Raw genomic sequence first — 27,203 nt, 5'->3', positions numbered from 1 at the left:
TGTAAACATTTTTTTAAAGCCATCCAAGAGCTTTTCAATTTTTGTTTGAGGGATTTTCATTCATTATTCCTTGGAAAATTCTTCCACTTCTGTGAAATTCCTGGGTCATCTTGCATCGATTCCTATTTTGAGGTCTAGCCACTGATTTTCAATGATGTTTAGATCAGGAGACTGTGAGGGTCTTTGTAAAACCTTCAGCTTATGCCTTTTGAGGTAGTCTATTGTGGATTTTGATGTATCTTTAATATCATTCTCCATTTGTAAAAGGCATCCTCTGTTCAGCTTCAGTGTTTTTAGAGATCGTGTTGTTTGCATCAAGAATTTGTTGAAATTTCATTGAATCTATTCTTCTCTCTACCTGTGAAATGTTCCCAGTGCCATTGACAGTAACACAACCTCAAAGGAGGATTGATCCACCCCCATGCTTAAAGGTTGTCAAGATGTTCTTTTCCTGAATTTCTGTGCTTTTTTTTTTTCCACACATACATTTGATCATTATGTCTGAAGAGTTCTATTTTAACCTCATTGGTAAACAGGACTTGTTTCCAAAATGCATCAGGTTTGTTTAGATGTTCTTTTGCATACATCTGATGTTGAATTTTACCCAGGAGAAGTTTTCTTATGATTCTTCCATGAAGGCCTTATTTCTGCAGGTGTCTCTAAACAGTAGAAAAATGCACCACAACTCCAGAGTCTGCGAAATCTTTTGGAGGATCTTTTGCAGTAAATTGGGGTGTTCTGTTTTGCCACTCTAGCTATCCTAAGCAGCTCTCACTGAAAATTAGCTTGGTTTTCCAGACCTTATTTTGACCTTCACTGTTTCTGTTAATAGACTTTTCTTAATTACATTTTGAACTGAGGAAAGGGCAACTTTAAAACACTTTACTATCTTCGTATAGCATTCTCCTGCTTTGTGAGCAGCTTTTTCTTTTTCAGAGTGCTAGACAGCTGCTGTTTTTTGGCACAAAGTAAGAGGAGGCTGAGATTTTATAAAGCTGGGAAATTTGAATCACCTGGCCTTTTGGCCAAGATGATAATAAACAGGACATACCCGTAAACCTTGGTCAAAGTTATCTGAGCACATAAACCTCCAAGGGTCCCTAAAATGCAAAGGAAATTAGTCATCTTTAACTTTAGACCTTTTATAGATCATTTCATCTTGAACTAGCTTAGCTGTTCACAATATCAGTAATTTCGACCACATGTGCCCAAACTTTTACATACCACTGTAGATAACCTGCTGATATATAATTTCACAATATCCCTACAAGTAATAAACTTGCAAACTTTAGTTACTTTCATCTGTCTATAAAGGGTGTTTTACATGATTTAACCAAATAAATAAATAAATAATTACAAAAAACAATGTGAGGTTTCCTCTATTTATCATAACCAGCAAATGTAAAGCATACAGCTGCAGGCTGATATTATCAGGGTGGGAAGGTCCACTGCTATTGGGTCCTTCCCTGTCTAAAAATACCAGGCCACAGCTGAACCAGAAGTGGCACATCACATTAGATTAGCCTCAGATTAGCTTTAGCTGTCAGCTTCAGCAAGACTGGTTATCAAGGATAGAGGGGTCCCCACACTATCTTTTAATTATTTAAATAAATAATAAAAAAATGGCACTAGGTCCTCTTCATTTTTGACAATTAGCCAAGATAAAGTAGAGAACTTGGGGCTGCTATCCTCAGGCCATGGATATTGCCCCACGCAATCTTAAAATATCAGCCCACAGCCACCATTTGACCTGTGGTGATGGCAAGTGGGTTTATGTTTGTGGAGTTGATGTCCTCTTTCTATTGTCCAGTGACATCAAGCCCACAGCTTAGTAATGGAGAAGCTTCTATAAGACGTCTCTCCATTACTAATCCTCTTTCATTGACTCTCGCTTCCGGATGAAACAGGACTGAGATGAAAAAATAAATTACATGAAGAAAGCAAAGTATAAAACTTAATTTGACCACATCAAAACAATCAGGATAATTCATCTGAGGCGTAGAGGGCAATTTTAGATTTAGCTGAACCTACGTAGTGGTGGTTAGCACATGCTGTTGTTGCTGCTTCACAGAGTAGTGTTCAAAATCAAAGCAGTGTGTTCAAAACATGGGTTAATCGTCAACCCCCGTCATCCCCACAGCAACGCTCCCGGCCAGCGACGCCGCCGAGGCACCAAAGCGCATGCGTGGGGCGCGTCTGTGCCGAGGACATGTATCTTTGTTTATATTCCTTCATGGTGCGGCGAATTCTGGGACTCCCTGTATTAGCTATTATTCGCCGCTATGCTCTATTCTCTATGTGTTCAACAGAGGCTCAGTACGCTCTATGTTGTAGCGCTCAGGGCTAGGCACCATTGTTTATGCAGTCCTGCTACTTACATGCTCCTGGGTTACCATGGGGACGATCACTTCCAGTTATTTTCTTCCTTCTTTGCGGCGGCTCAGGGTCCCATCTGCCCTCGGCACAGACGCGCCCCACGCATGCGCTTTGGTGCCTCGGCGGCGTCGCTGGCCGGGAGCGTTGCTGAGGGGATGACGGGGGATGACGATTGTCCTCCCTCCCATGGTCCGCAGCGTGCGGCGGCCCGCCCCGCCGTCAGCGCACACATACCATGCTGGGAGAGCGCGCCGATTTGCCACATGTTTTTTACATCTCCATATAAATACCACGGCCCTATCTTAAATCACTACACCTCCTGATGAAGCCAAGGTGGTGAAACGCGCGTCGAGGCTCCCTTTACCCTGCTGCACGCCTGCACTCCTCTGCCATGACATCCCAAGGTAACGCTTATTAGTCAGTTTTGGCATTACGTCTATTACTTTTCCCGCACTGCATTACATCATATGACATGGATCTTAGACCTGGGGTGCTTTATTAGCCAACCTTTCTGGTAGCATTACGGAAGTATCATTAGTGGCTCTGATGCCAATTCACGGCATCTGACATATGAGTGGTAGTGGGGTCTGCAGCAGTGATACATGTGTTCTCCTTTAGCGCCCTGTTATACCATCTTAGGCACCTATCTTTTAGCTGTTTTTTCGCCACTGGTTGCTATTGTCTCTTATATGTATTTATATTTTGTGATATTTCTCTTTAATAAAATTATAGATTTATAGTCCCTCTTTGTTTGGTATGGATTCTTGTGCATTGTCACTTTAATGAACTGTGAATTTCTAGCTAATATGACTATTCCGTACCTTGTTTTGTTCGGTTTACATGGTTTCAGCTTTTAAGAGGGGACGTCCATTGGTGGCTCTTAGGACTCTTTTGTAGGTTTCAGTATTTTAGCTGAACAGCCTGTCATTGTTGACTATTCTGTATAAGCTTAAAGGTACCTTCACACATAATGAGATTGTTAACGATATCGTTGCAACGACACGCTTTTTGTGACATAGCAACGATCCCGCTAACGATCTCGTTATGTGTGACAGCGACCAACGATCAGGCCCCTGCTGGGAGATTGTTGGTCGCTGGGGAATGATCAGGACCTTATTTTGGTCGCTGATCACCCGCTGTCATCACTGGATCGGTGTGTGTGACGCCGATCCAGCGATGTGTTCACTTGTAACCAGGGTAAATATCGGGTTACTAAGCGCAGGGCTGTGCTTAGTAACCCAATATTTACCCTGGTAACCATTGTGAAAGTTAAAAAAAAAACAGTACATACTCACATTCCGACGTCCCCCGCCATCAGCTTCCCTGCACTGACTGTCAGCGCCGGCCGTAAAGCAGAGCACAGCGGTGACGTCACTGCTGTGCTCTGCTTTACGGCCGGCACTGACACAGTCAGTGCGGGAAGCTAACGGCGGGGGACGTGACAGACATCGGAATGTGAGTATGTAGTGTTTTTTTTTACTTTTACAATGGTAACCAGGGTAAATATCGGGTTACTAAGCGCGGCCCTGCACTTAGTAACCCGATGTTTACCCTGGTTACCCGGGGACTTCGGCATCGTTGAAGACAGTTTCAATGATGCCGAAGTCGTTCCCCAGATTGTTGGTCGCTGGAGAGAGCTGTCTGTGTGACAGCTCCCCAGCGACCACACAACGACTTACCAACGATCACGGCCAGGTCGTATCGCTGGACGTGGTCATTGGTAAGTCATTTAGTGTAACAGTACCTTTACCCTCTCCAGTCAACTATGTTATCAAAGTATGCTGTTCTTCTGGACAAGTCCTCGAACAACCCATATATATCAGGCTTTCAAGGAGAAGTACTTGTACAGCATGTCCCTTAAATAAGGGCCACCTGATTCACACCTATTACTTCACAGAATGATTGACATCACTAATTGAACTCCACACTGCTATTATTTTGAACACACCCCCTTTCAATTAATTATTCTAATAAACCAACTCAAAAACATGCAGATCATGATTGAGGGGTCTGTTGGTTTTCTTAGAATCTACTGCACAAACTGGTAAATTGTTTGACATTTGGTAATATATTTTATATCAAAAGCAGTTATTAATCTGGTTAGTCATATTGGACTGCTATTATTTTGAATACTACTGTATCTGCCACCTCTGAATACAAGAACCGGAACTGCACAGTCAGGGCATCCTCCACATGCACTATGGCCTTTCAGAACACACAGAATGGAGTGAGCTGGTGATAATGTCACAATGTGCAAGTCTGAAGTAAGGGGGAGTGGTATGCAACAGTCCTTGGAGCTGGGGCCCTCACAATCTCTGTCCCAGGGGTACTCTTCAAAGTAAAGGTGCCTGCATCTTCAACTTTACTATGCTCCTGAATGCACACAATCCTTCTGCATCCAGGGAGGTATAGAGCTGACAGGAAATGGATAACACAAACCAGATAGACAGGGAAAAAGAGTGGGATGAAAGGAAACTGTAATCATACAAAAACGCTCAAGCAACAACAAAGTGGAAAACGAGAGAACCATTCGGAGCGACCAACCAAGTGGGAAAAGCTAAGGAAATATACTGTATATACTATAAAAACATGCAGAAACTCCTAGAGTAAACACCAACTAGCTTTCACAAATAAGAACTACTCATTCATTACCAAACTGGGGAGTTGTAAGCTATAACCAGCAGGGAACAGTGGAAGCAGTGCGGTTTAAATAGAAGACTCTGCAGAGTGACAGGATATGCCAAATAGCAAATGGAAAACACCTGCTCTAATAAAGAAATGATAAAAGGCATAGACAAATCAGCAACCGGACAACGACAAGATCTCCAGTAACTCAGCTCACAGAGAAGTCAGCAGATAACCACAAGCCTTGCAGATCAAATCTTGAGGCATGACATCAGTGTTCCATCAGTGCTCTGAACATGATGTCAGGTCAACATCTAGTTTGGAGAACCTATGAGGATCAGCTAAATCTGAGACACACCTTAGACTGCCGCCTGAGGGACATACTAATTTTGTCCTATGGCAGACGTGCTCGTTAAGTCTTCTACAAGGTCCTGTGCTTAGTTTGAACAGTCACTTTGGTCTGACAGACTTTATCTGTCTTTGAATCTACCTCTCAACTTTTACTAAAAAAAAATTGCTTCAAAGCTTTAGAGACTTTAAAAAAAAAAAACAACTAAGTGAGAATCTACCTTCAGGGTATGTTCACATCTGTCACATAAGCTAAATCCAAAAGTGTATAGACATCGCCATTGATTTTTCCCATTATTAAAATTAAACTGTATGAAGACACATCTTTTATATATTTATAGGGTCGTGGTTACAACTTCATAACTATCGCACAGTATGAACAAGGCCTAATTTTTCCATCTTTTTATAAAGTAAATATTTTTATTAACCATTTTACTATTATAAATACTTTTGAGGATTCTTTAAGTAGTGTTTTGAAGTTAACTGATCAAAGCAAACCATTTGTAATTGCAGGTCTTTTTTCCACTTGGTGTGCTTTGAGGTCTTTCATTAAATTATATTGTGGGATTATGTAAATGTGATAATGTGTGCTACCACTTGCCTTTGATATACTTTTCTTTTTTATATTCAAAAGATTAAGGCCTCCCACTGTGCAGTAAGAAAGTAGTTTTACATAGCAGCAGGATGCCCTGAGAAAATAGCTTTATAGTAAGGAAGGTCAGTAATGGACAGAATTCTTAATTTATGATAATTAGAAATTGATTGTGGAAATTGATTGCTATTCAACGTACAGTATGTATTGATTTGAATGGCACTGACCTAGATGGTCTTTTTCAAATATGTTATGTTTCTATTTAGTAGTAGTTGAGGGATTATGGTGTAAGCAATTATGTAACAAATTATGACTGCTTGGTTATGTTGAGATGTTTTTTGAACATTTCGTAAAACTAATATGTTAGTGTAATCATTAATATTTTTGATTTATGTATTGGTTAATTATGTGGTGTATTTTTCAATCTGCAGGAGATGGTGGTTGGTCACCACTGGACAGTGATCACTATCAGTGGCTGCAGGTGGATTTTGGAAGCAGGAAACAAATTCGTGCAATAGCTACTCAAGGGCGGTACAGCAGTTCTGATTGGGTGTCCCAATACCGGCTGCATTACAGTGACACAGCCAGAAACTGGAAACCTTATCATCAGGATGGAAATATCTGGGTAAGTAATATATATTTTATACATCTGCTAAATATTGCATTGAATAGTTACTAAAATTAATGTTTTGCAATTATAATAAAAATAAAGGGTATATATATATATATATATATATATATATGTGTGTGTGTGTGTGTGTGTGTGTGTGTGTGTGTGTGTGTGTGTGTGTGTGTGTGTGTAACCAGTCAAGATCCATCCATAAGTAGTATAAAAAATAAACAAATACTGGGGACATTAAAAGAGACTCGTTTCAGGTGGGAACACACTCTGAAACATATCAGATTTAATGTTCCCTGTATTTGTTTTTATTTTATTTTCATTTTTTTAATAGACCAATAATAAAGTAATCAACTTTTTACACTAATATTGGATGGATGTGCTGAACTTCCTCTTGACTGTTTCCTATCACTGAGTCTGCCAGCTGGATATTGCAGCCATCTGTTAGGATTATTGCAGTGAATTTCTTTATTAGCAACATTGATGAGGTTCCCCCCTTTATTATATATATCATTATATTATATATATAATATTTTGGTTTGATTACTTCAAGCAGAAAAAATATATCCTGTTGCCATGGAAACAAGTATTAACTATGAAAAGTGCATTTGCTAAGTTTTAGCAAAAAATGTTGTGTAATTTTTGCAGTTAACCTTCTCAGGTTAATATTGGAACTTCAGGAAAAACTTTCCAAACCCCAAATTGCACTGCGAAATCTTAATGAAATTGGCTTCATACATTTCTGATCAGCTGCCATATTTTTCTGATTTGGCCTCATAAGATTATTATCTCTATCCAAAAACAAAAAAATCATTAAAAGGATGAAAATTCATGACAAACGAGATGGTAATTGATGTTGTGGAGTTATGGTTTGAAGAACAGAATAGCAATTGTTTTCTCATTATTAGAAATACTGGTTAAATGTACTAAATGTGTAGAGATGAACAGTGATTATGCTGAATAACGTAATATTATTTGGAAAGCATAGTTTATTTTACTAAGATAGTCCAATTATCTATATCAATGCCTCTCATACATATCCCTAAAACATAGACATGAGAGACAGAATATGAGCATGTGCAAAAGTGAGTACTCATAATATAAAAAGGCTAAACCACTAAAAACAGTAATGCAAGGACATTGATGTAAAATGATCAAGTAACAAGGGGTTGATCAACTGATCTAAACTAAACATGCATACAAAAATATATATGTGAAAAATGTTTGCTAACTGCTAATATATGGTTTACCTTTCTTTGATCTTTGTTCTTTTGGAATGTGCAATTAAGCACTCTTGACTTGTCTGCTATCCCCGGCGAAGCCGATATACCTGACGAAGCTGGTATACCCAGCGGCATGCAAGGGGACTCACTTCTCCCTATAGATTGCTAAAATCCCACTTCATATCTGATTATTTTCTTAATCTCACTTTTGGCATATCGCTGCCTTGACGATGTATTGTTCTAAACGCTTTGCATTAGGAGTTGATATACATTCTTCTTTTAGGCAGCATTTTAGCTTTCCTTTCATTACAGTATAGAGACTACTTTCTTAAATTAATTAGCGTATTTTTTATTTTCATCATATTGTTGCAGTTTTCATTCATTTCAGTTTTGTGAGATTATTCTATGTTTTGGAATTGGTCTTACTCGATTGTGATTTAATTAATGGTTAGTTGTTCTTGATTTGCTTTTCGCGGATTGTGTCTTACTATACATATTTCAACATTTGATACTGTTATACCCATCTCCTTAGTACCATATTTCTGGTTGTCTATCTGGGAGTTTACATAGTTTTGCTTTGGGCTATCCTTGGGCAGTTTTTTTTACCATTGCGGATTTTAATTGTGTTTAATTAGTTTTTCCTCTTTTTTTTGTATAATACAGTTTCATATATTTGTAAATTAATATCTGGTGTGACTTTTTAATGGATTTTCTCAGGTGTTCTTATGCCAGCTGACATTCCTGATATAATATTGTCTCTCACCTTGTTTGCGCTGATATATATTTACAAAAAAAGCTGGCAACACTTATACATGTGGGCATCAATAAAAATATTAAATTGGGTAAGACGTGTCATTATGAATTTATGAATTCTTTCAAATTATCACAGGCATATATATTGCAGTAAAAGTCCTTTTACATATTGGCACATAAATGTAAGCAACCAGAAAAATGTCTACAACAATATTAAATAGAAAGAAAAAGAAAAAAGTTAAATAGATGCTAGATGGTTGAAAATGTAATTGTAAAAATACAGAATATTTAGGGTATTTTTGAGCTCATGATGGCTTGAAAATAAAGCTGGTTTATAAGCTGTGATGAATAGTAAATGGCCTAAAAAAGGAAACTATTATGGATTCTAATACGTCTGTATTTTGATATTGTTTAAACATTTATTAAATATTAAAAAAGTTTTCTCTTGTTAGCTTTTCAGGACCTCGCAGCTTCGTTGAGGGTGGTGTGCTCATGATTAACTGTCAGTTTGGCCAATGGCATTGTCACACTACTGGTCCAATGTGTCTCGAATGCTGCAACGAGAGGTAGCGTTCACTCTGCAGCACATGAGGACCTCAGAGACACTGAAGCTGTCCATATCCAATGATTCATTACGCTTAGAGCAGCACTTACAAACACGATAGGAAAGAGCTTGTAAATGCTTTGCTCTTTGTCTAGATAACTGACCTGTGTGGATAGATTGCAGGAGTGGCTGGTAACATAGACAGAAAGAGGTAAATAATACAATAATACAAAAAAATCTGTCCATTCTTGATTACAGAGCATTTTCAAGTAAATTCCAATGTTACTTGCATTTGTAAACACTTGCTATTTCATCCATTAAAGATCTTGAGAATAAAACGTCAACTGATTTTTACTACAAATTAGACTTACAGAAAACCCTCATCTTACAAAAAACAGTCCAATTTTTAACTGATGAAAGAAAAAAACACAGTGAATCAACATTTTAAAGTCAATCTATACAGGAGACTGTAGTTAAGAACTGGAAACTTGGTTTAAAGGCTATGGACAACTTAAAATAAAAATATTTTACAAGCTTTAGTGGATACATTTAGTTAATAAAATTGCAGTAGGTTTTAATTTGCAATAATCATTCCTCCATTCATTTTCAAACCCTCAGATATATGAGAGTTTGCAGACAGATTCAAGTTTCAGATTTTTTTTTCTTTTGGGAATTTCTTTTCCTGGAATACAAGCTGGATGTGAACTCTATATACAGGTGCTGAGGTTTTTTGTTCAATTGTTTGGATACTTATCTTTCTGTCCACTGCAAATTTGTGTACAACCCCCTTCTCCTCCTAATTACAACTATCTTTAAAACAGAGGGAAGTAACTTTTTTTTGTAAATCACCTACATAAACAAGCAATTGAACAATGAAAAAAGCTGTGAGAAGGTATACATAGCCTTTAAAATAATATGGGAATGCTAGCTTTTAAAAACTACACAATCTGGCTATAATCTGGATAAAATGGGCCAGATGTAAGGATTTACTGTTTAGTGATATGCTAAATTAAGATAGATTATTGAAATATTTGAAGCTATTTCTCAGGAAACCAACAACCTTTTATTCTCCTTTCTGATTATTGATGAGTAAGATTAATTAAACTCCAGTTTTTGTTGATTGCAGTACTATATTAGTCAAGCAGATTACATTTCTATGGTTCAGTGAAAGAATAGACAAGTACAATGGTTTGAAAGAAAATAAAAATGTATTAAATGCCTTTGCACGTTCTGGTCCTTTCAACACAGATTTATTTGGTAGTTTTACTTGTAGTGGTTTATGATGTATGTATTTTTTAACAACAGGTCTGTTTAAATGAAATAAATCATGTAGCGTACCTTTTTTGAATAAGTATTGGTGTACGTGTACAATTAATCAAGGAAATTGCTTTAAAAAAAAGTGTATAAAAAGCTAGCTACTGAAGCATAACCAAATAAGTGCTTCAAGGTCATGGGAGAATTGTTGCTTTTTTTTAATGAAAATAATACAAGAGCATGCCACCAGATGTAAATCTTGGTCATTGAATTACAGCAATTATTATATTATTGGCTATCTAACCTAATAAAATTTAAAAGATAACATAATTTGTAAATTGTACATTAGGGAGCATTTGGGCAATGAGTGAATCAACATATTTTTTTTTTTACCAGAATGCTAATAATGACCATTGAAGTTAATGTATAACACAATTTTAATTTGCATAGTAAATTTAATAGTTTAATTTTACAAGTTGATCTGAAATGGCATTTAGTCTCTGGGTATTGGAATAAATCAAGCAGCATCATGAATACAATAGTTAACTATTTTGAGACACGTATTTTAGACTTTACATTTGGAACTGCAATATATTTTGCTAAATCATTGCTGTTAGAAGAGATTGTTGAATAATTAAAGTTATTTCCTCAATGGGACCCCATTGACATCTGTGGGGTTCAAGCTCAAGTCTGGGTAGAGCTCTGGTACCCAACCAAACGTTGGACTACACGAAGGTATTGTACTTCATTCAGGATCAGGATCATTTTAACTTAACTGGAGGAAAGAGTTGTCAATGTCAATAGATTTGATTTAAATAGAGTGTCCAGTGTCTATTTTGTTTTACCCAAAATACTTAAATACAATTAAACAGTGATTTAGCCACTGCTTACTCCATTAAGTCACCACCACCTCAGTGTTTCCATCTTCACAAGTCTTTATTTACTTCCAGGCAGCTGATCACTGATGTGTAATCATGTAACCTATGTCATGAATCTCTGGCCTCAGTTCTCTGATTCTGCTGAAATCAGTGATTAGCAACAGTGGTCTATCTAGATAGTACATAATTGGCTATCCTGAAGAATAAACCTCCTGTGCTGCTGATTATTGAATATGTCAATTCAAATAAAATTATTAACTTGCGGTTTTTATTCCACGCGTTTCAACATGGGAGGTATTCACAAATTCACCAGAACATGATACTACTACTAATGAAATATATAAAAAGAAAACTAACACCAATGAAACAGATAAAATAAATTATACAAAACAAACAATACTTCATGGGAAATCAGTACCATAAAATTAATAAAACTTATATAGTTTTACCTGTATGTACTATAGAAAACTTGATGCATATATAATGTCCAAATGTAGGTATTTTCTAGGGTATTTAATGTCAGTTCTCTTACTGTATAAATTAGAAATTGTCCTGCAAAAGTAGCCACATCTATCATTTAAGAAAGTAGTCCTCACAATAATTTTAATAATTATCTAATATATAAAGCTGAATGTGTGTGTGTATGTGTGTATGTCCGGGGTTGGCATCTGCACTGTCGCAGCTACAGCCACAAAATTTTGCACAGTCACACGTCTGGACCCCGAGAGCGTCATAGGCTATGTTGTGAGGCGAAATTTTAACCCCGCACGTTCCAATTCACCAAACAATTTTGCCCCTATCTACATAATGGGGAAAAAGTGAAAGGAAAAGTGTTGGATGCAAATTGACAGCTGCCAGATGTGAACAAAGGGGACTTAAAGAGTGAGAGTGATTGGCAACAAAGAGTATATACCGTACAGTTGCTAAGGTGGGGCCCCGACATGGGATACTCACCACACATGGGGATATGAACACACACACAGAATGCGCCACACACTACCACGTGCTTGAACACATATACCACCCTCAGCACACATTTCATCACACATACACCAACCTCGCCACATAAAAGTCAAAACACAAAAGTTGCCGCTCAAAACTCGCCACGCGCAAAACTCGCCACATGCAAAACTAGGCTCACGCAAAACTCGCCACACGTGCAAAACTCACCTCATGGAAAACTTGCCACACGCAAAACTTGCACACATGGAAAAATTGCCACATGCACAAAAGTTGCAACACATGCAAAAGTTGCCTCACACAAAACATGCACATACTCAAAACGCACCACACATAAAACTCGCCACGCGCAAAACACGCCATGTGCAAAACTTGCTGCACACAACTTGCTACACTAACCTGTCACATACAACTTGACACACAAAAAGTTGCTACATGCATGTCGCCACATGCAACTCAACACACACAACTTGACACATGAAACTCACCCTAAAACACACACAAGTCTGGTATTATCCTTCAAAAATAAAAATCTGATTAATAAGCAGACAAACTACAAGAGCAACAAATGTACTATATAGGAAATATGGCAGCTGTCAGTGACATGACCTGCCTATTATGTGTATGTGTGAGCTAATATATACTGCCAGGGGAGAGGGCATCCTGTTGGCTGGGGATTTATCAGGCTGCCAATTTAGCTTACAAATACTGAGGTAAAAATACTGACCAAATAACGTGTGAATGCGGTCTAATACAAGAGGAGATGACATACAGATATATACTATACACAGGGGAGATGACACACAGATATATACTAAATACAGGAGAGATGACACACAGGTATATACAATATACAGGAGGAGATGACACACAGGTATATACTATATACAGGAGGAGATGACACACAGGTATATACTATATACAGAAGGAGATGACACACAGGTATATACTATATACAGGGGAGATGACACACAGATATGTACTATATACAGGAGAAATGACACACAGGTATATTTTATATACAGGAGGAGATGACATACAGGTATATACTATAAACAGGAGGAGATGACACACTGGTATATACTATATACAGGGGAGATGACATAGAGGTACATACTATATACAAGGGAGATGACACAAGTATATACTATATACAGGGGAGATGACACACAGGTATATGCTATGTACAGGGGAGATGACACACAGGTATATACTATATACAGGAGGAGATGACACACAGGTATATACTATATACAGGAGGAGATGACACACAGGCATATACGATATACAGGGGAGATGACACACACATATATACTATATACGTGGGCGATGACACACAGGTATATACTATATACAGGAGGCGATGACACAGGTATATACTATAAACAGGAGGAGATGACACACATATATACTATATACAGGGGAGATGACACACAGGTATATACTATATACAGGAGGAGATGTCACACACGTATCTACTATATACAGGAGGAGATGACATACAGGTACATACTATATACAGGAGGAGATGACACACAGATATATACTATATACAGGAGGAGATGACACACAGGTATATACTATATACATGAGGAGGTGACACACAGGTATATACTATATACAGGGGAGTTGACACACGTATATACTATATACAGGAGGAGATGACACACAGATATATACTATATACAGGAGCAGATGACACACAGGTATATACTATATACAGGAGGAGATGACACACAGGTATATAATATACACAGGAGCAAAGGACCACAGGTATATACTATATACAGGAGGAGATGACTTACAGGTATATACTATATACAGGAGGAGATGACACATGTATATACTATATATACAGGAGGAGATGACATACAGGTATATACTATACTAGATTGTGGCCCGATTCTAACGCATCGGGTATTCTAGAATATGCATGTCCCCGTAGTATATGTGCCCGTCGCTGATTGGTCGAGGCAACCTTTATGACATCATCGTCGCCATGGCAACCATTATGACATCTACGTCGATACTGTCCCCGTCGCTGATTGGTCGAGGCCTGGCAGCCTCGACCAATCAGACGCGGGATGTCTACGTCCTTTATGACATCATCGTCGCTGTGCCGGTCGCTGATTGGTCGAGGCCTGGCGGCCTCGACCAATCAGAGATGCGGGATTTCCAGGACAGACAGATGGAAAAACCCTTAGGCAATTATATATATAGATAAAAGAGGAGATGACATATAGGTATATAGAGGAGGAGATGACATACAGCAGGTATATACTATATACAGGGGAGATGACATACAGGTATATACTATATAAAGGAGATGACATACAGGTATATACTATATATAGGAGGAGATGACATACAGGTATGTAGTATATGCAGAAGAGATGACATACAGGTATATACTATATACAGGAAGAGATGACACATAGGTATATACAATATACAGGAGGAGATGACATACAGCAGGTATATACTATTTACAGAGGAGATGACATACAGGTATGCACTATATACAGGAGATGACATACAGGTGTATACTATATATAAGGGAGATGACAAACATGTATATACTGAGGGGAAAATGAGAGGTGTGAGGTGAAAATGAGGGGTATGACGTGAAAATGAAAAGGTGTGAGTGCAAAATGAGAGGAGTGAGGGAAAATAGTGGAGTGATCAGAAAATGACAGATGTGAGGTCGAAATGATAAGTGTTAGGGGGGAATGAAAGGTGTGAGGGGTAAAATAAGAGGAGTGAGGGGGAAAATGAGAGGTGTAAGGGAGAAAATGAGAGATGTGAGGGGGAAAATGAGAGGCGTGATGGGAAAATAAGAGAAGTGAGGTGCTTTAACTAACCACAGATATTTACTAGGCCCAGGCAATGCCAGGCTCTTCAGCTAGTATAACTATAAATGTAAAGAAAGCTGAGTAAAGGAACAGATATGACAGATTTTCCACAATATCTTTAATAAGATATTTTACAGATGTTGAAATAGGCAGTGTTTCTGCTGATTTTACCCTACAGTAGGTTTGCAGAAATGGGTAACTAATTACTTTGTCATAAAGAAGGGTACAGAATGTTTTTGCATTTTTACAAATATTGCAAATTATTCCAACTTATCATTCTAAAAAGTCTCTACGATATCACAACACGATAGCGAACTTCATAACAGGCCGTAAATCATAATATGACTATTTGAGGGTGACCATATATAAATAAACTGCAAAAACATCTCATTACAAAGTTTTCCATAATAATATTCATAATCTGTCCATCCATCCATTTTTCTATCTCTTTAATTCCAAGACAAAATACTATCTTTTTTTCTAAAATTTGTCTCATAGATTTGTTTATCACAAAATTTTTACTCTAATTCCAATAAATATTGCAAATTGCAATTCATCATACATTATGTGCTGTAAAAAAACAATACTCAATGTAATTGACAGATGGCTGAACACTCAGGGCCTCTGTCATACTTTGCCCTTATTCACATTACATAGTAACATAGTTAGTAAGGCCGAAAAAAGACATTTGTCCATCCAGTTCAGCCTATATTCCATCATAATAAATCCCCAGATCTACGTCCTTCTACAGAACCTAATTGTATGATACAATATTGTTCTGCTCCAGGAAGACATCCAGGCCTCTCTTGAACCCCTCGACTGAGTTCGCCATCACCACCTCCTCAGGCAAGCAATTCCAGATTCTCACTGTCCTAACAGTAAAGAATCCTCTTCTATGTTGGTGGAAAAACCTTCTCTCCTCCAGACGCAAAGAATGCCCCCTTGTGCCCGTCACCTTCCTTGGTATAAACAGATCCTCAGCGAGATATTTGTATTGTCCCCTTATATACTTATACATGGTTATTAGATCGCCCCTCAGTCGTCTTTTTTCTAGACTAAATAATCCTAATTTCGCTAATCTATCTGGGTATTGTAGTTCTCCCATCCCCTTTATTAATTTTGTTGCCCTCCTTTGTACTCTCTCTAGTTCCATTATATCCTTCCTGAGCACCGGTGCCCAAAACTGGACACAGTACTCCATGTGTGGTGTAACTAGGGATTTGTACAGAGGCAGTATAATGCTCTCATCATGTGTATCCAGACCTCTTTTAATGCACCCCATGATCCTGTTTGCCTTGGCAGCTGCTGCCTGGCACTGGCTGCTCCAGGTAAGTTTATCATTAACTAGGATCCCCAAGTCCTTCTCCCTGTCAGATTTACCCAGTGGTTTCCCGTTTAGTGTGTAATGGTGATATTGATTCCTTCTTCCCATGTGTATAACCTTACATTTATCATTGTTAAACCTCATCTGCCACCTTTCAGCCCAAGTTTCCAACTTATCCAGATCCATCTGTAGCAGAATACTATCTTCTCTTGTATTAACTGCTTTACATAGTTTTGTATCATCTGCAAATATCGATATTTTACTGTGTAAACCTTCTACCAGATCATTAATGAATATGTTGAAGAGAACAGGTCCCAATACTAACCCCTGCGGTACCCCACTGGTCACAGCGACCCAGTTAGAGACTATACCATTTATAACCACCCTCTGCTTTCTATCACTAAGCCAGTTACTAACCCATTTACACACATTTTCCCCCAGACCAAGCATTCTCATTTTGTGTACCAACCTCTTGTGCGGCACGGTATCAAACGCTTTGGAAAAATCGAGATATACCACGTCCAATGACTCACCGTGGTCCAGCCTATAGCTTACCTCTTCATAAAAACTGATTAGATTGGTTTGACAGGAGCGATTTCTCATAAACCCATGCTGATATGGAGTTAAACAGTTATTCTCATTGAGATAATCCAGAATAACATCCCTCAGAAACCCTTCAAATATTTTACCAACAATAGAGGTTAGACTTACTGGCCTATAATTTCCAGGTTCACTTTTAGAGCCCTTTTTGAATATTGGCACCACATTTGCTATGCGCCAATCCTGCGGAACAGACCCCGTCGCTATAGAGTCCCTAAAAATAAGAAATAATGGTTTATCTATTACATTACTTAGTTCTCTTAGTACTCGTGGGTGTATGCCATCCGGACCTGGAGATTTATCTATTTTAATCTTATTTAGCCGGTTTCGCACTTCTTCTTGGGTTAGATTGGTGACCCTTAATATAGGGTTTTCATTGTTTCTTGGGATTTCACCTAGCATTTCATTTTCCACCGTGAATACCGTGGAGAAGAAGGTGTTTAATATGTTAGCTTTTTCCTCGTCATCTACAACCATTCTTTCCTCACTATTTTTTAAGGGGCCTACATTTTCGGTTTTTATTCTTTTACTATTGATATAGTTGAAGAACAGTTTGGGATTAGTTTTACTCTCCTTAGCAATGTGCTTCTCTGTTTCCTTTTTGGCAGCTTTAATTAGTTTTTTAGATAAAGTATTTTTCTCCCTATAGTTTTTTAGAGCTTCAATGGTGCCATCCTGCTTTAGTAGTGCAAATGCTTTCTTTTTACTGTTAATTGCCTGTCTTACTTCTTTGTTTAGCCACATTGGGTTTTTCCTATTTCTAGTCCTTTTATTCCCACAAGGTATAAACCGCTTACACTGCCTATTTAGGATGTTCTTAAACATTTCCCATTTATTATCTGTATTCTTATTTCTGAGGATATTGTCCCAGTCTACCAGATTAAGGGCATCTCTAAGCTGGTCAAACTTTGCCTTCCTAAAGTTCAGTGTTTTTGTGACTCCCTGACAAGTCCCCCTAGTGAAAGACATTGAGGTTGGCTGACGCAAGGTTAGGTTTTTATACTAGAGACAGGCTAGGAGTGTCCTGACCGGATACACCTTGTCACGATAGCTTGTACGATTTTTGATCAAAATAGCATTAAAGGGATTGTACGACGAGCAATAGTACATTTTCATCATCAGATCTTTTGATAATAACAATTTACACAATTGGATGTATTTTAAAAAAATGTTCCCATGCTGAGATAATCTTATAAATGTGCCCAAGTATAATGTCTGTGTCTGACCTTGCAGGAACAGGTCAGATGTACTACAGCTTCTGGCCAGATTCTTTCTTTGAGGTAAAAAACAAGCAGGGAAATGCTTTATCTCACAAAAAGAATCAGCTGTGATCCCGTGCTGTAATGTCTGTATATTCTTTTCCTTCCTCCTCTGCCCAGGAGCTGTAGTATGATCAGACCTTTTTCCTGCATGGTCAGACACAGCCATTACACAGTACCTAACAGGGGCACATTTATAAGATTATCTCAGCACAGGAATATTTTTCAAACACATCCAATTGTGGAGTTTCTCATTATTTCAAGATTTGCTGATTAAAATATAATTTTATATACCAAAAAAAGAGCATGAACCGCACCTCCAAAAATCACACATTAATCTAATGCCGCTAGGCAAAAAATTATATATAACTGAGCATGAGGTTCTTAGTTTAACATTCTGATCACACTGTATGAAGCCCACTGCTACTTCACGGCGAACCTCTTAGTGGGTCCCTATGGCCCTAATTGAGCACAGCAGTGAACCTACCGCCGCCGCAGCGACAATTCACTGGCAGGGTGGACTGCCTGGTGCCTTACATCACCCATGCTGCAAGACTGAATCCCCATGACTCCAGACCGTGCGCCCCACCAGCAAAAAAACACATCAACAATGGCCACCACACAGCACCAACACCAAATGAAAGGAGCTTTGAAACTCACCTTCCTCAAGCTCTCCAGTGAGAGCAAAAATGGGCTAGACCCAAGTATAATAAAAAATTAAATTAAAATATAATTTTGTTTGTGGTAAAACCCCTTTAACTAAGTACCCTATGTTATTTATATGTACTATTACTATTTACTAGTGATGAGCGAGTATGCTCATTACTCGAGTTTCTCCAAGCATGCTCTGGTGGTCTCCGAGTATTTCGACGTGCTTGGAAATTTAGTTTGTGTTGACGCAGCTGCATGATTTGCAGCTGCTAGACAGCTTGAATATGTGTTGGGATTGCATAACAAATAGGCAACCCCACATGTATTCAAGCTGTCTAAGCAGCAAATCATGCAGCTGCGTCGACATAAACTAAATCTCCGAGTACGCTGAAATACTTGGAGACCACCCAAGCATGCTCGGGGAAACTCAAGTAACAAGCATACTGTTAGGGCTAGCGGAACGCACCAAATGCAAAGACAGATAGAGTATGGTGCGTTCGCAGCCCGGGGACCACCGTGCAGAGATGGAACCTGCTGCCAAGTAATGACGGACTATATGGCGGTACTCATAAGTATACACACGTGGGTTAAACTTCACCCAGCGTGAAGGAAGCGATCCTGTTGCGTCACAGGATCGCGGTACCGCACATAGAGCGCGAGGAAGTAGTCAGCGAACTCAACCCCAACTAGGATTGAAGTCCAATTAGACCCTTGCTGGCACAACACCGCAACTGGGTGTGTAAGGAAACTGAGTAACAATATTAGGGCACAAGAGTGCATGCGGTGCCGCACTGACGAATGCCACTTACCACCCAGGCTTGGGTAAGGAAAGCACAGAGGAAGTGCATGGCGCCGTACTGGCGGTCACAGCAACTGGACGCTGTAATGTGTGATTCGTGCTGTAGGATAAGTCGGGCGCTAGATAGCAACCATACACCTTCCGCGAACAGACATTCAATAGGGAAGGGGTATCCAAGGACGACTTGCACTCACAACAAACACACATATGCAAATGTACACTAGCGCATGGCCGTGCGGTCATGCGCAGTTTATATAGTTGCAGCACAGGAAGTGGCCACAGAAACTTTGCCCTTCCAAGACCTGCCAAGAGGGCCAATGGAATGTGCTGCAGGGCCTGAGCACATGACCCTCGATCTCCAACGGGAGATCTTGCCCTGGGCATGCTCAGTGTGTGCAGACAAGGACTTAGTCCCAGAGAAGTCTGCTCGCTGCTGACCAGCACTGGCTTTAATGGCAGAAGCTGAAGAAGCAGCAGTAACTCTCTGTACAGAGTGAGACTGAGCAAGATGCTGGGACCGACGTCCCTGCTGAGCAGACTCCACTGTGGCTGGATAAGAATGGGAGACCGCAGCGGAGATGGCTCGAGATTCCCCCTGTGCAGAAGCGGGAACTCGAGACCTAACATTACCCCCCCTCCCAGGGCCCCCCCCCCTTGGGCCTCGCTACGCTCGAAGGCTGCAATGAGCTGTGGGGCCCGAATGTTTTCAGCAGGCTCCCATGACCTGTCCTCTGGGCCATAACCCTTCCAATTCACCAGATAGAACTTTTTGCCGCGTACCACCTTGCACCCCAAAATAGCGTTCACCTCGTAATCGTCTGTAGACGAACCCGATGTCCCGTCAGATGACTCGGAAAACTGGGACATGTATACGGGTTTCAAGAGGAACACATGAAAGGTGTCGGTGATACCCAAGCGTGGAGGAAGAGCCAAACGGTAGACCACAGGATTAACCTGTTCGAGAACCTTTAAGGGACCCAAGTAGCGAGGAGCAAACTTAGTGGACTCAACTCGCAGCCTGATGTTACGGGCGGAGAGCCACACCAAGTCGCCAGGAGCAAAGGTCGGAGCGGGGCGCCGATGAACATCGGCGGAGGACCTCATTCTCTCCTTAGAGGCCCGAATGGCATCCTGCGTGCGGTCCCAAATGTCCCGTGCCTCCACAGCCCAGTCTGCCACCCTGGAGTCAGCAGAAGACACAGGCATGGGCACAGGAACACGCGGATGCTGGCCGTAATTTAGGAGGAATGGAGTCTGACCGGTGGAGTCGGCTACGGCATTGTTAAGTGCAAACTCTGCCCACGGTAGCAAGGATGCCCAGTCATCCTGCCTGGCAGAAACAAAATGTTGTAAATATGTGACCAAGGTCTGGTTGGCCCTCTCTACCAACCCATTCGTCTCGGGATGATATGCCGAAGAGAGATTCAACTCAATACTGAGTAGACGACAAAGCTCTCTCCAGAATCGAGACGCAAACTGGGGACCCCGGTCACTAACAATTTTGTCTGGCATACTGTGTAGGCGAAAGATATGCTTGACGAACAAGATAGCCAACGCCCGTTCAGAAGTTAGCCGTGGAAGAGGCACCAAGTGCACCATTTTGGAAAAATGGTCGGTGATCACCCAGATAATGGTGCAGTTACGAGACTTGGGTAAGCCCACCACAAAGTCCATCCCGACCATCTCCCAGGGCCTGTCCGCCACCGGCAGAGGATAAAGCAAACCAGCTGGCCGTTGCCGAGGAGTCTTGTTCTTGGCGCAAGAGACACACGCCCGAACATACTCTGCGACATCACGAGCCATATGCGGCCACCAGTACGTCCTCGCCAGTAACTCAGATGTCCTCTTGGTACCAAAATGTCCACCCACCCTGGACGAGTGTGCCCAAGAGAGAACCTCCGGTCGCAAATTGGATGGAACAAAAGTCTTGCCCGGGGGCACAGACTCTAGCGAAACCGGGGCCACAGTTCTCAAGCTCTCGGTGGGGACAATAAGCCGAGGCTCCTCCTCCTCCTCCGCAGATGACACAACGGAGCGAGAAAGAGCGTCGGCCCGAATGTTCTTCTCCCCAGAAAGAAAATGGAGGGTGAAATGAAACCGGGAGAAGAATAAGGACCATCTGGCCTGGCGAGAATTCAACCGCTGGGCTGTCTGCAGGTACACCAAATTTTTATGGTCTGTGAAGACTTGGAAGGGAAAACGTGCTCCCTCCAAGAGATGTCTCCACTCCGAGAAAGACAACTTCATGGCTAGCAACTCCCTGTCCCCGATGGAATAATTCATCTCTGCTGGTGAGAAGGTCTTGGAGAAAAAGAAGCAAGGATGCTTCCGACCTTGAGCATCCTTTTGGAAGAGGACTGCTCCAGCACCAACAGAAGAGGCCTCCACCTCCATGATAAATGGCTTATCAACATCGGGGCGATGTAGGATGGGAGCGCTAGTGAAGTGTGACTTTATAGAGTTAAAGGCCTTGGAGACCTACTCAGACCACAATTTGGGATTCGCCCCCTTCTTGGTGAAGGGCAACCAAGGGAGCTACCAAAGTTGAGAAGTGCGGAATGAACTGGCGATAATAATTAATGAACCCCATAAAGCGCTGCACCGCTTTAAGAGAATGGGGTTCCTGCCAGTCCATCACAGCCTGTAGTTTGGCAGGATCCATAGCCAATCCCTGGGCAGAGATGATGTAGCCTAGGAAAGGTAAGGACTCCTGCTCAAACATACACTTCTCCAACTTGGCATAGAGGGAGTTTGCCCGTAGGAGGTCGAAGACTTTGCAAACATCTCTCCGGTGGAAGTCAATATCTGGAGAGTAGATGAGAATATCAATCAGATAGACTACGACCGAGGTGGAAAGCATATCCCGGAAGATATCGTTCACAAAGTCTTGGAAAACGGCTGGGGCATTACAGAGCCCGAAGGGCATCACAAGATATTCATAGTGCCCATCCCTGGTGTTAAAAGCCGTCTTCCATTCGTCCCCCTCACAGATGCGAATCAGGTTGTAAGCACCCCGCAGATCTAGTTTAGTAAATACCCTTGCTCCCCGAAGCCTATCGAAGAGCTCAGATATCAATGGCAAAGGATACTTATTTTTAACGGTGATGGCATTAAGACCCCTGTAGTCTATGCATGGACGCAATTCCCCATTCTTCTTCTGCACGAAGAAGAACCCTGCCCCAGCAGGTGACACTGACTTCCTAATGAATCCTCTTGCCAGATTTTCCTGGCTGTACTGTGACATTGCCTCCGTCTCCGGGAGAGATAACGGATAGACTCGACCCCGGGGAGGCTCAGCACCAGGCAAGAGATCAATAGGACAGTCATAGGGGCGATGGGGCGGAAGGATCTCCGCCGCCTTTTTGGAGAACACGTCTGCATAAGACCAATACTGCTTGGGGAGAGAGGAAAGATCTGCGGGTACCTCTGTAGTAGCAACCTGAACGCACTCCCTCTGACACCTACCCCCACAAGATTCGCCCCATCCCAGGATTCTGCCAGAGGACCACTCAATATGAGGAGAGTGGTACCGTAGCCAAGATATTCCCAACAGGACCTCATCAATTCCCTCAGGAATGACGAGCAGAGATATAATCTCCTGATGAGATGGCGACATGGACAGAGTAAAAGGGATGGTCTGGTGGGTAATCTGTGAGGGCAGTGTCGACCCATTCACCACTCGTACTGTTACTGGTTGAGCTAGCATAACCAGGGGTATTGCGTGGCGTTAGGCGAAGGCAGGAGACATCAAATTGCCCTCCGCCCCAGAATCCACGCAGAGCTCTACCGAGTGGGAGAATGAGCCTATAGTAATTGTCCCCTTAAAGGACAGTTTAGGGCAAACGTCGCCGTGTCTAGTGTACCTCCACCTACTACCACTAGACGCTGATGTTTCCTCGACCGCTGAGGACATCTGGTGGCTAGATGTCCTGACTGCTGGCAAACATGACAGACCTTGAGTGCACAAGCGGTCCGGGACTTAGATCCTGCTTGTGACACTTCCCTGGCCTCATGTGACTCAGGAACCAGGACCGGAGATTCCAGAGGTTTGGCGAAGGTAGGAGCCAGCCGAAACCTCTGCCTACACTGGGCTCGCTCTAACCTCCGCTCGTTAAAATGGAGGTCAATTCGAGTGGAAACAGTTATTAACACTAGGACTACTGGACTCGTGACCCCGCCTAGAACTACTGAAAGGAGTCATTTTGACTCCTTGCTTGTTTTCGTTTATTTTTAGAGTTTCATTTGTGGTTATTTATTAATAATTATATTTTTTGTAATGTATTATTATTGTGAGATCCAACAGTAATGCTTTTGATTGTTTTTTTTCTGCTTTTCTTATTTTTCTACAGAAAATAACAATAATTATAATAGACGTTTTTCAAACATTTTTTTTTATTCAAGTGCACACATATAAACAACAACTGAAGAACAAAAAGCAGAGAAAATGTAGGTGGAGGAGCATAAAAATGAAAATATGGCGCAGAATTCACCTTCTAAACATTTGGTGTTTCGCATTTTAGGCATTGCCTTTGATTTATGGCAGTACATTGCCCACACAAAGACTTACCACAAGTCTTACAATTGCCGACAGATCTATTTTTCTTGCACTTTTCTTTGATCTGGCAAAATTTTGTTTGAACCATCACTTCTGAACATGTAGAAACTTGGGACGTGGAACCCTTTTCCCTATCTGTGACATAAGGACCACTCAACTCTCTCACAAGCGTTTGCAAAAATGCCTTGCGTGACATTTTTTGGTGGGTAATCTCCTTGAATATTATACATGCATTTATACCCGCAAAGTCTAAGGCATTTTCAAATGCATGAACAGGCCATCTCCTTGTGGATGTTCGTGTGGTATATTTTCGTGCCATCTGATCCACTACATCTACTCCATATTTTGTTACATTGTAAAACTTTACCGTTTCTGGAGTTTTTTTAGCGGAATCAGACGCAACAACAACATCTGGATGGACGGAACTCAAAATGACAACATTTTTGTTGGGCTTTCCTTGATATACTGTAAGTGTAAAATTGACTTCATTTCTAAACACTTTAGTGTTGTACAATTCCTCTTTCATGGATTTTATTTCTTTAGGCACTTCTCGCCTTATCTTATTCAGTGTTCCCACGATGGCTGTTCCTTTGCTTTTTAGCTGTTTAGCTAATTTTAATGAAGTAAAATAATTATCGGTTGTAACATTGCGACCTTTTTTCAAAAACGGGTCCAATAACTTCATTACCACATGGTCAGCTAAACGGTCCTCAGCACGGCGTGTGTCATCTTTGCCTAGATAAGGGAAGCCATTTGCCAGATATTTGCTCTCCTTATCAACAGCTAGCCAATATTTGTGGCCATATTTATCTGGTTTGGAAGGCATGTACTGCGTGAATGGACACCTAGTTTTGCTTGGGAAAAGTTGCTCATCCACCGTTATGTATGGGCCAGGTTTGTAACACGCAATACAATTTTCAATAAACCTGTCCCACACAGTAGAAAATAGAGCAAACTTGTCCGTTTGCAGTCTCTCCGATCGAGTAGATTTCTCATCAAATCTGAGAAACCTCATAATTTCAACAAAGCGGTCCCTAGACATTGTCGCTTTGCAAAACGGTATTCCCCAGTCATTACACAAAATACTGCTAATCGAGTGACGGTTCGTGCCAGATATTCCACGAGCATAGAATATCGCAATGAATGCATCTAGCTCCTCATCAGATAGAGTAAACTGTAAATTATTGTTCCTGCATGCTTCTGCAAGCGTACAGTTTTTTATATGTGTCAATATATATGAATCAAAAATAAACGCCATGCGCTCAAAGGACTATCGATAATGATATTTCTTCTGGCGTATCCTGTAGGGCCAGGTGCTTCTCGAAGAATATTTTGGCTGTCACGCCTACCAGGCAAGTGTTGTCCAATTTCAACAGGTTTCCATTGAATACCATCCGCTGAAACTAGTATTCCTTCAGATTCGCCTTCTCTGGTGTTTGTTGTTGCATTACCTTCGCCGCCATCGTTATCTGTTGTTCTTTCATTTCTGGGACGTTTTGCTGATTTTTTCTGTCCACGACCAGGAGGATGGTCACGAGGCAACATAACTGCATGAGCCCGATCCCCAGTTGATGTGCTTGGAATATCTGGAAAAAAGTTGATGAATATTTAGAATTTTTGTTTTGTAAGGGTCCGTGCACACTGGCTGGATTAGCGGCGGAATATCCGACCGGATATTCTCACCACAATCCGGCCCGTACCTGCCCGCTCAGGTACTGTTAGTGCTGGCAATCAGGCAACACAGCGTGCAGTAATCAGCGCACATACAGAGATCTGGCAATAACCAAAAACAATAGGACGAGCTCTGAGACGTGGAATCTCTGTAGACTGCAGTACCTGATCTATCCTCACACAACTATAAGCAGCAGTGGATTGCGCCTATCAACTACCTATGCAACTCGGCACTGCCTGAGGAGCTGACTAGCCTGAAGATAGAAATACAAGCCTGACTTACCTCAGAGAAATACCCCAAAGGAATAGGCAGCCCCCCACATATAATGACTGTTAGCAAGATGAAAAGACAAACGTAGGAATGAAATAGATTCAGCAAAGTGAGGCCCGATATTCTAGACAGAGCGAGGATAGCAAAGAGAACTATGCAGTCTACAAAAAACCCTAAAACGAAAACCACGCAAAGGGGCAAAAAGACCCACCGTGCCGAACTAACAGCACGGCGGTGCACCCCTTTGCTTCTCAGAGCTTCCAGCAAAAGTTAATAGCAAGCTGGACAGAAAAAACAGAAAACAAACTAGAAGCACTTATCTAGCAGAGCAGCAGGCCCAAGGAAAGATGCAGTAGCTCAGATCCAACACTGGAACATTGACAAGGAGCAAGGAAGACAGACTCAGGTGGAGCTAAATAGCAAGGCAGCCAACGAGCTCACCAAAACACCTGAGGGAGGAAGCCCAGAGACTGCAATACCACTTGTGACCACAGAAGTGAACTCAGCCACAGAATTCACAACAGTACCCCCCCCTTGAGGAGGGGTCACCGAACCCTCACCAGAACCCCCAGGCCGACCAGGATGAGCCACATGAAAGGCACGAACAAGATCTGGGGCATGGACATCAGAGGCAAAAACCCAGGAATTATCTTCCTGAGCATAACCCTTCCATTTGACCAGATACTGGAGTTTCCGTCTAGAGACACGAGAATCCAAAATCTTCTCCACAATATACTCCAATTCCCCCTCCACCAAAACAGGGGCAGGAGGCTCCACAGATGGAACCATAGGTGCCACGTATCTCCTCAACAACGACCTATGGAATACATTATGTATGGAAAAGGAGTCTGGGAGGGTCAGACGAAAAGACACCGGATTGAGAATCTCAGAAATCCTATACGGACCAATAAAACGAGGTTTAAATTTAGGAGAGGAAACCTTCATAGGTATATGACGAGAAGATAACCAAACCAGATCCCCAACACGAAGTCGGGGTCCCACACGGCGTCTGCGATTAGCGAAAAGCTGAGCCTTCTCCTGGGACAAGG

At 41.2% G+C, this 27,203-nt stretch overlaps 1 protein-coding gene across 1 annotated transcript in view; it reads left to right on the top strand.

Moving 5' to 3' along the window:
• The window catches only part of CNTNAP2 (contactin associated protein 2), a 2,776,229-nt gene that overhangs the window by 877,312 nt on the left and 1,871,714 nt on the right, over window positions 1-27,203 (top strand). Inside the window, exon 3 of the mRNA XM_069730166.1 lies at window positions 6,373-6,566. Coding sequence (XP_069586267.1) covers window positions 6,373-6,566 — 194 coding nt within the window. The remainder of the gene's footprint in view (window positions 1-6,372; window positions 6,567-27,203) is intronic.

This window comes from Ranitomeya imitator, chromosome 6, assembly GCF_032444005.1.
Source record: "Ranitomeya imitator isolate aRanImi1 chromosome 6, aRanImi1.pri, whole genome shotgun sequence".
NCBI lineage: Eukaryota > Metazoa > Chordata > Amphibia > Anura > Dendrobatidae > Ranitomeya > Ranitomeya imitator.
Note: the sequence above shows the minus strand (reverse complement) of the source record. Positions and strands in the feature narration are given on the sequence as shown.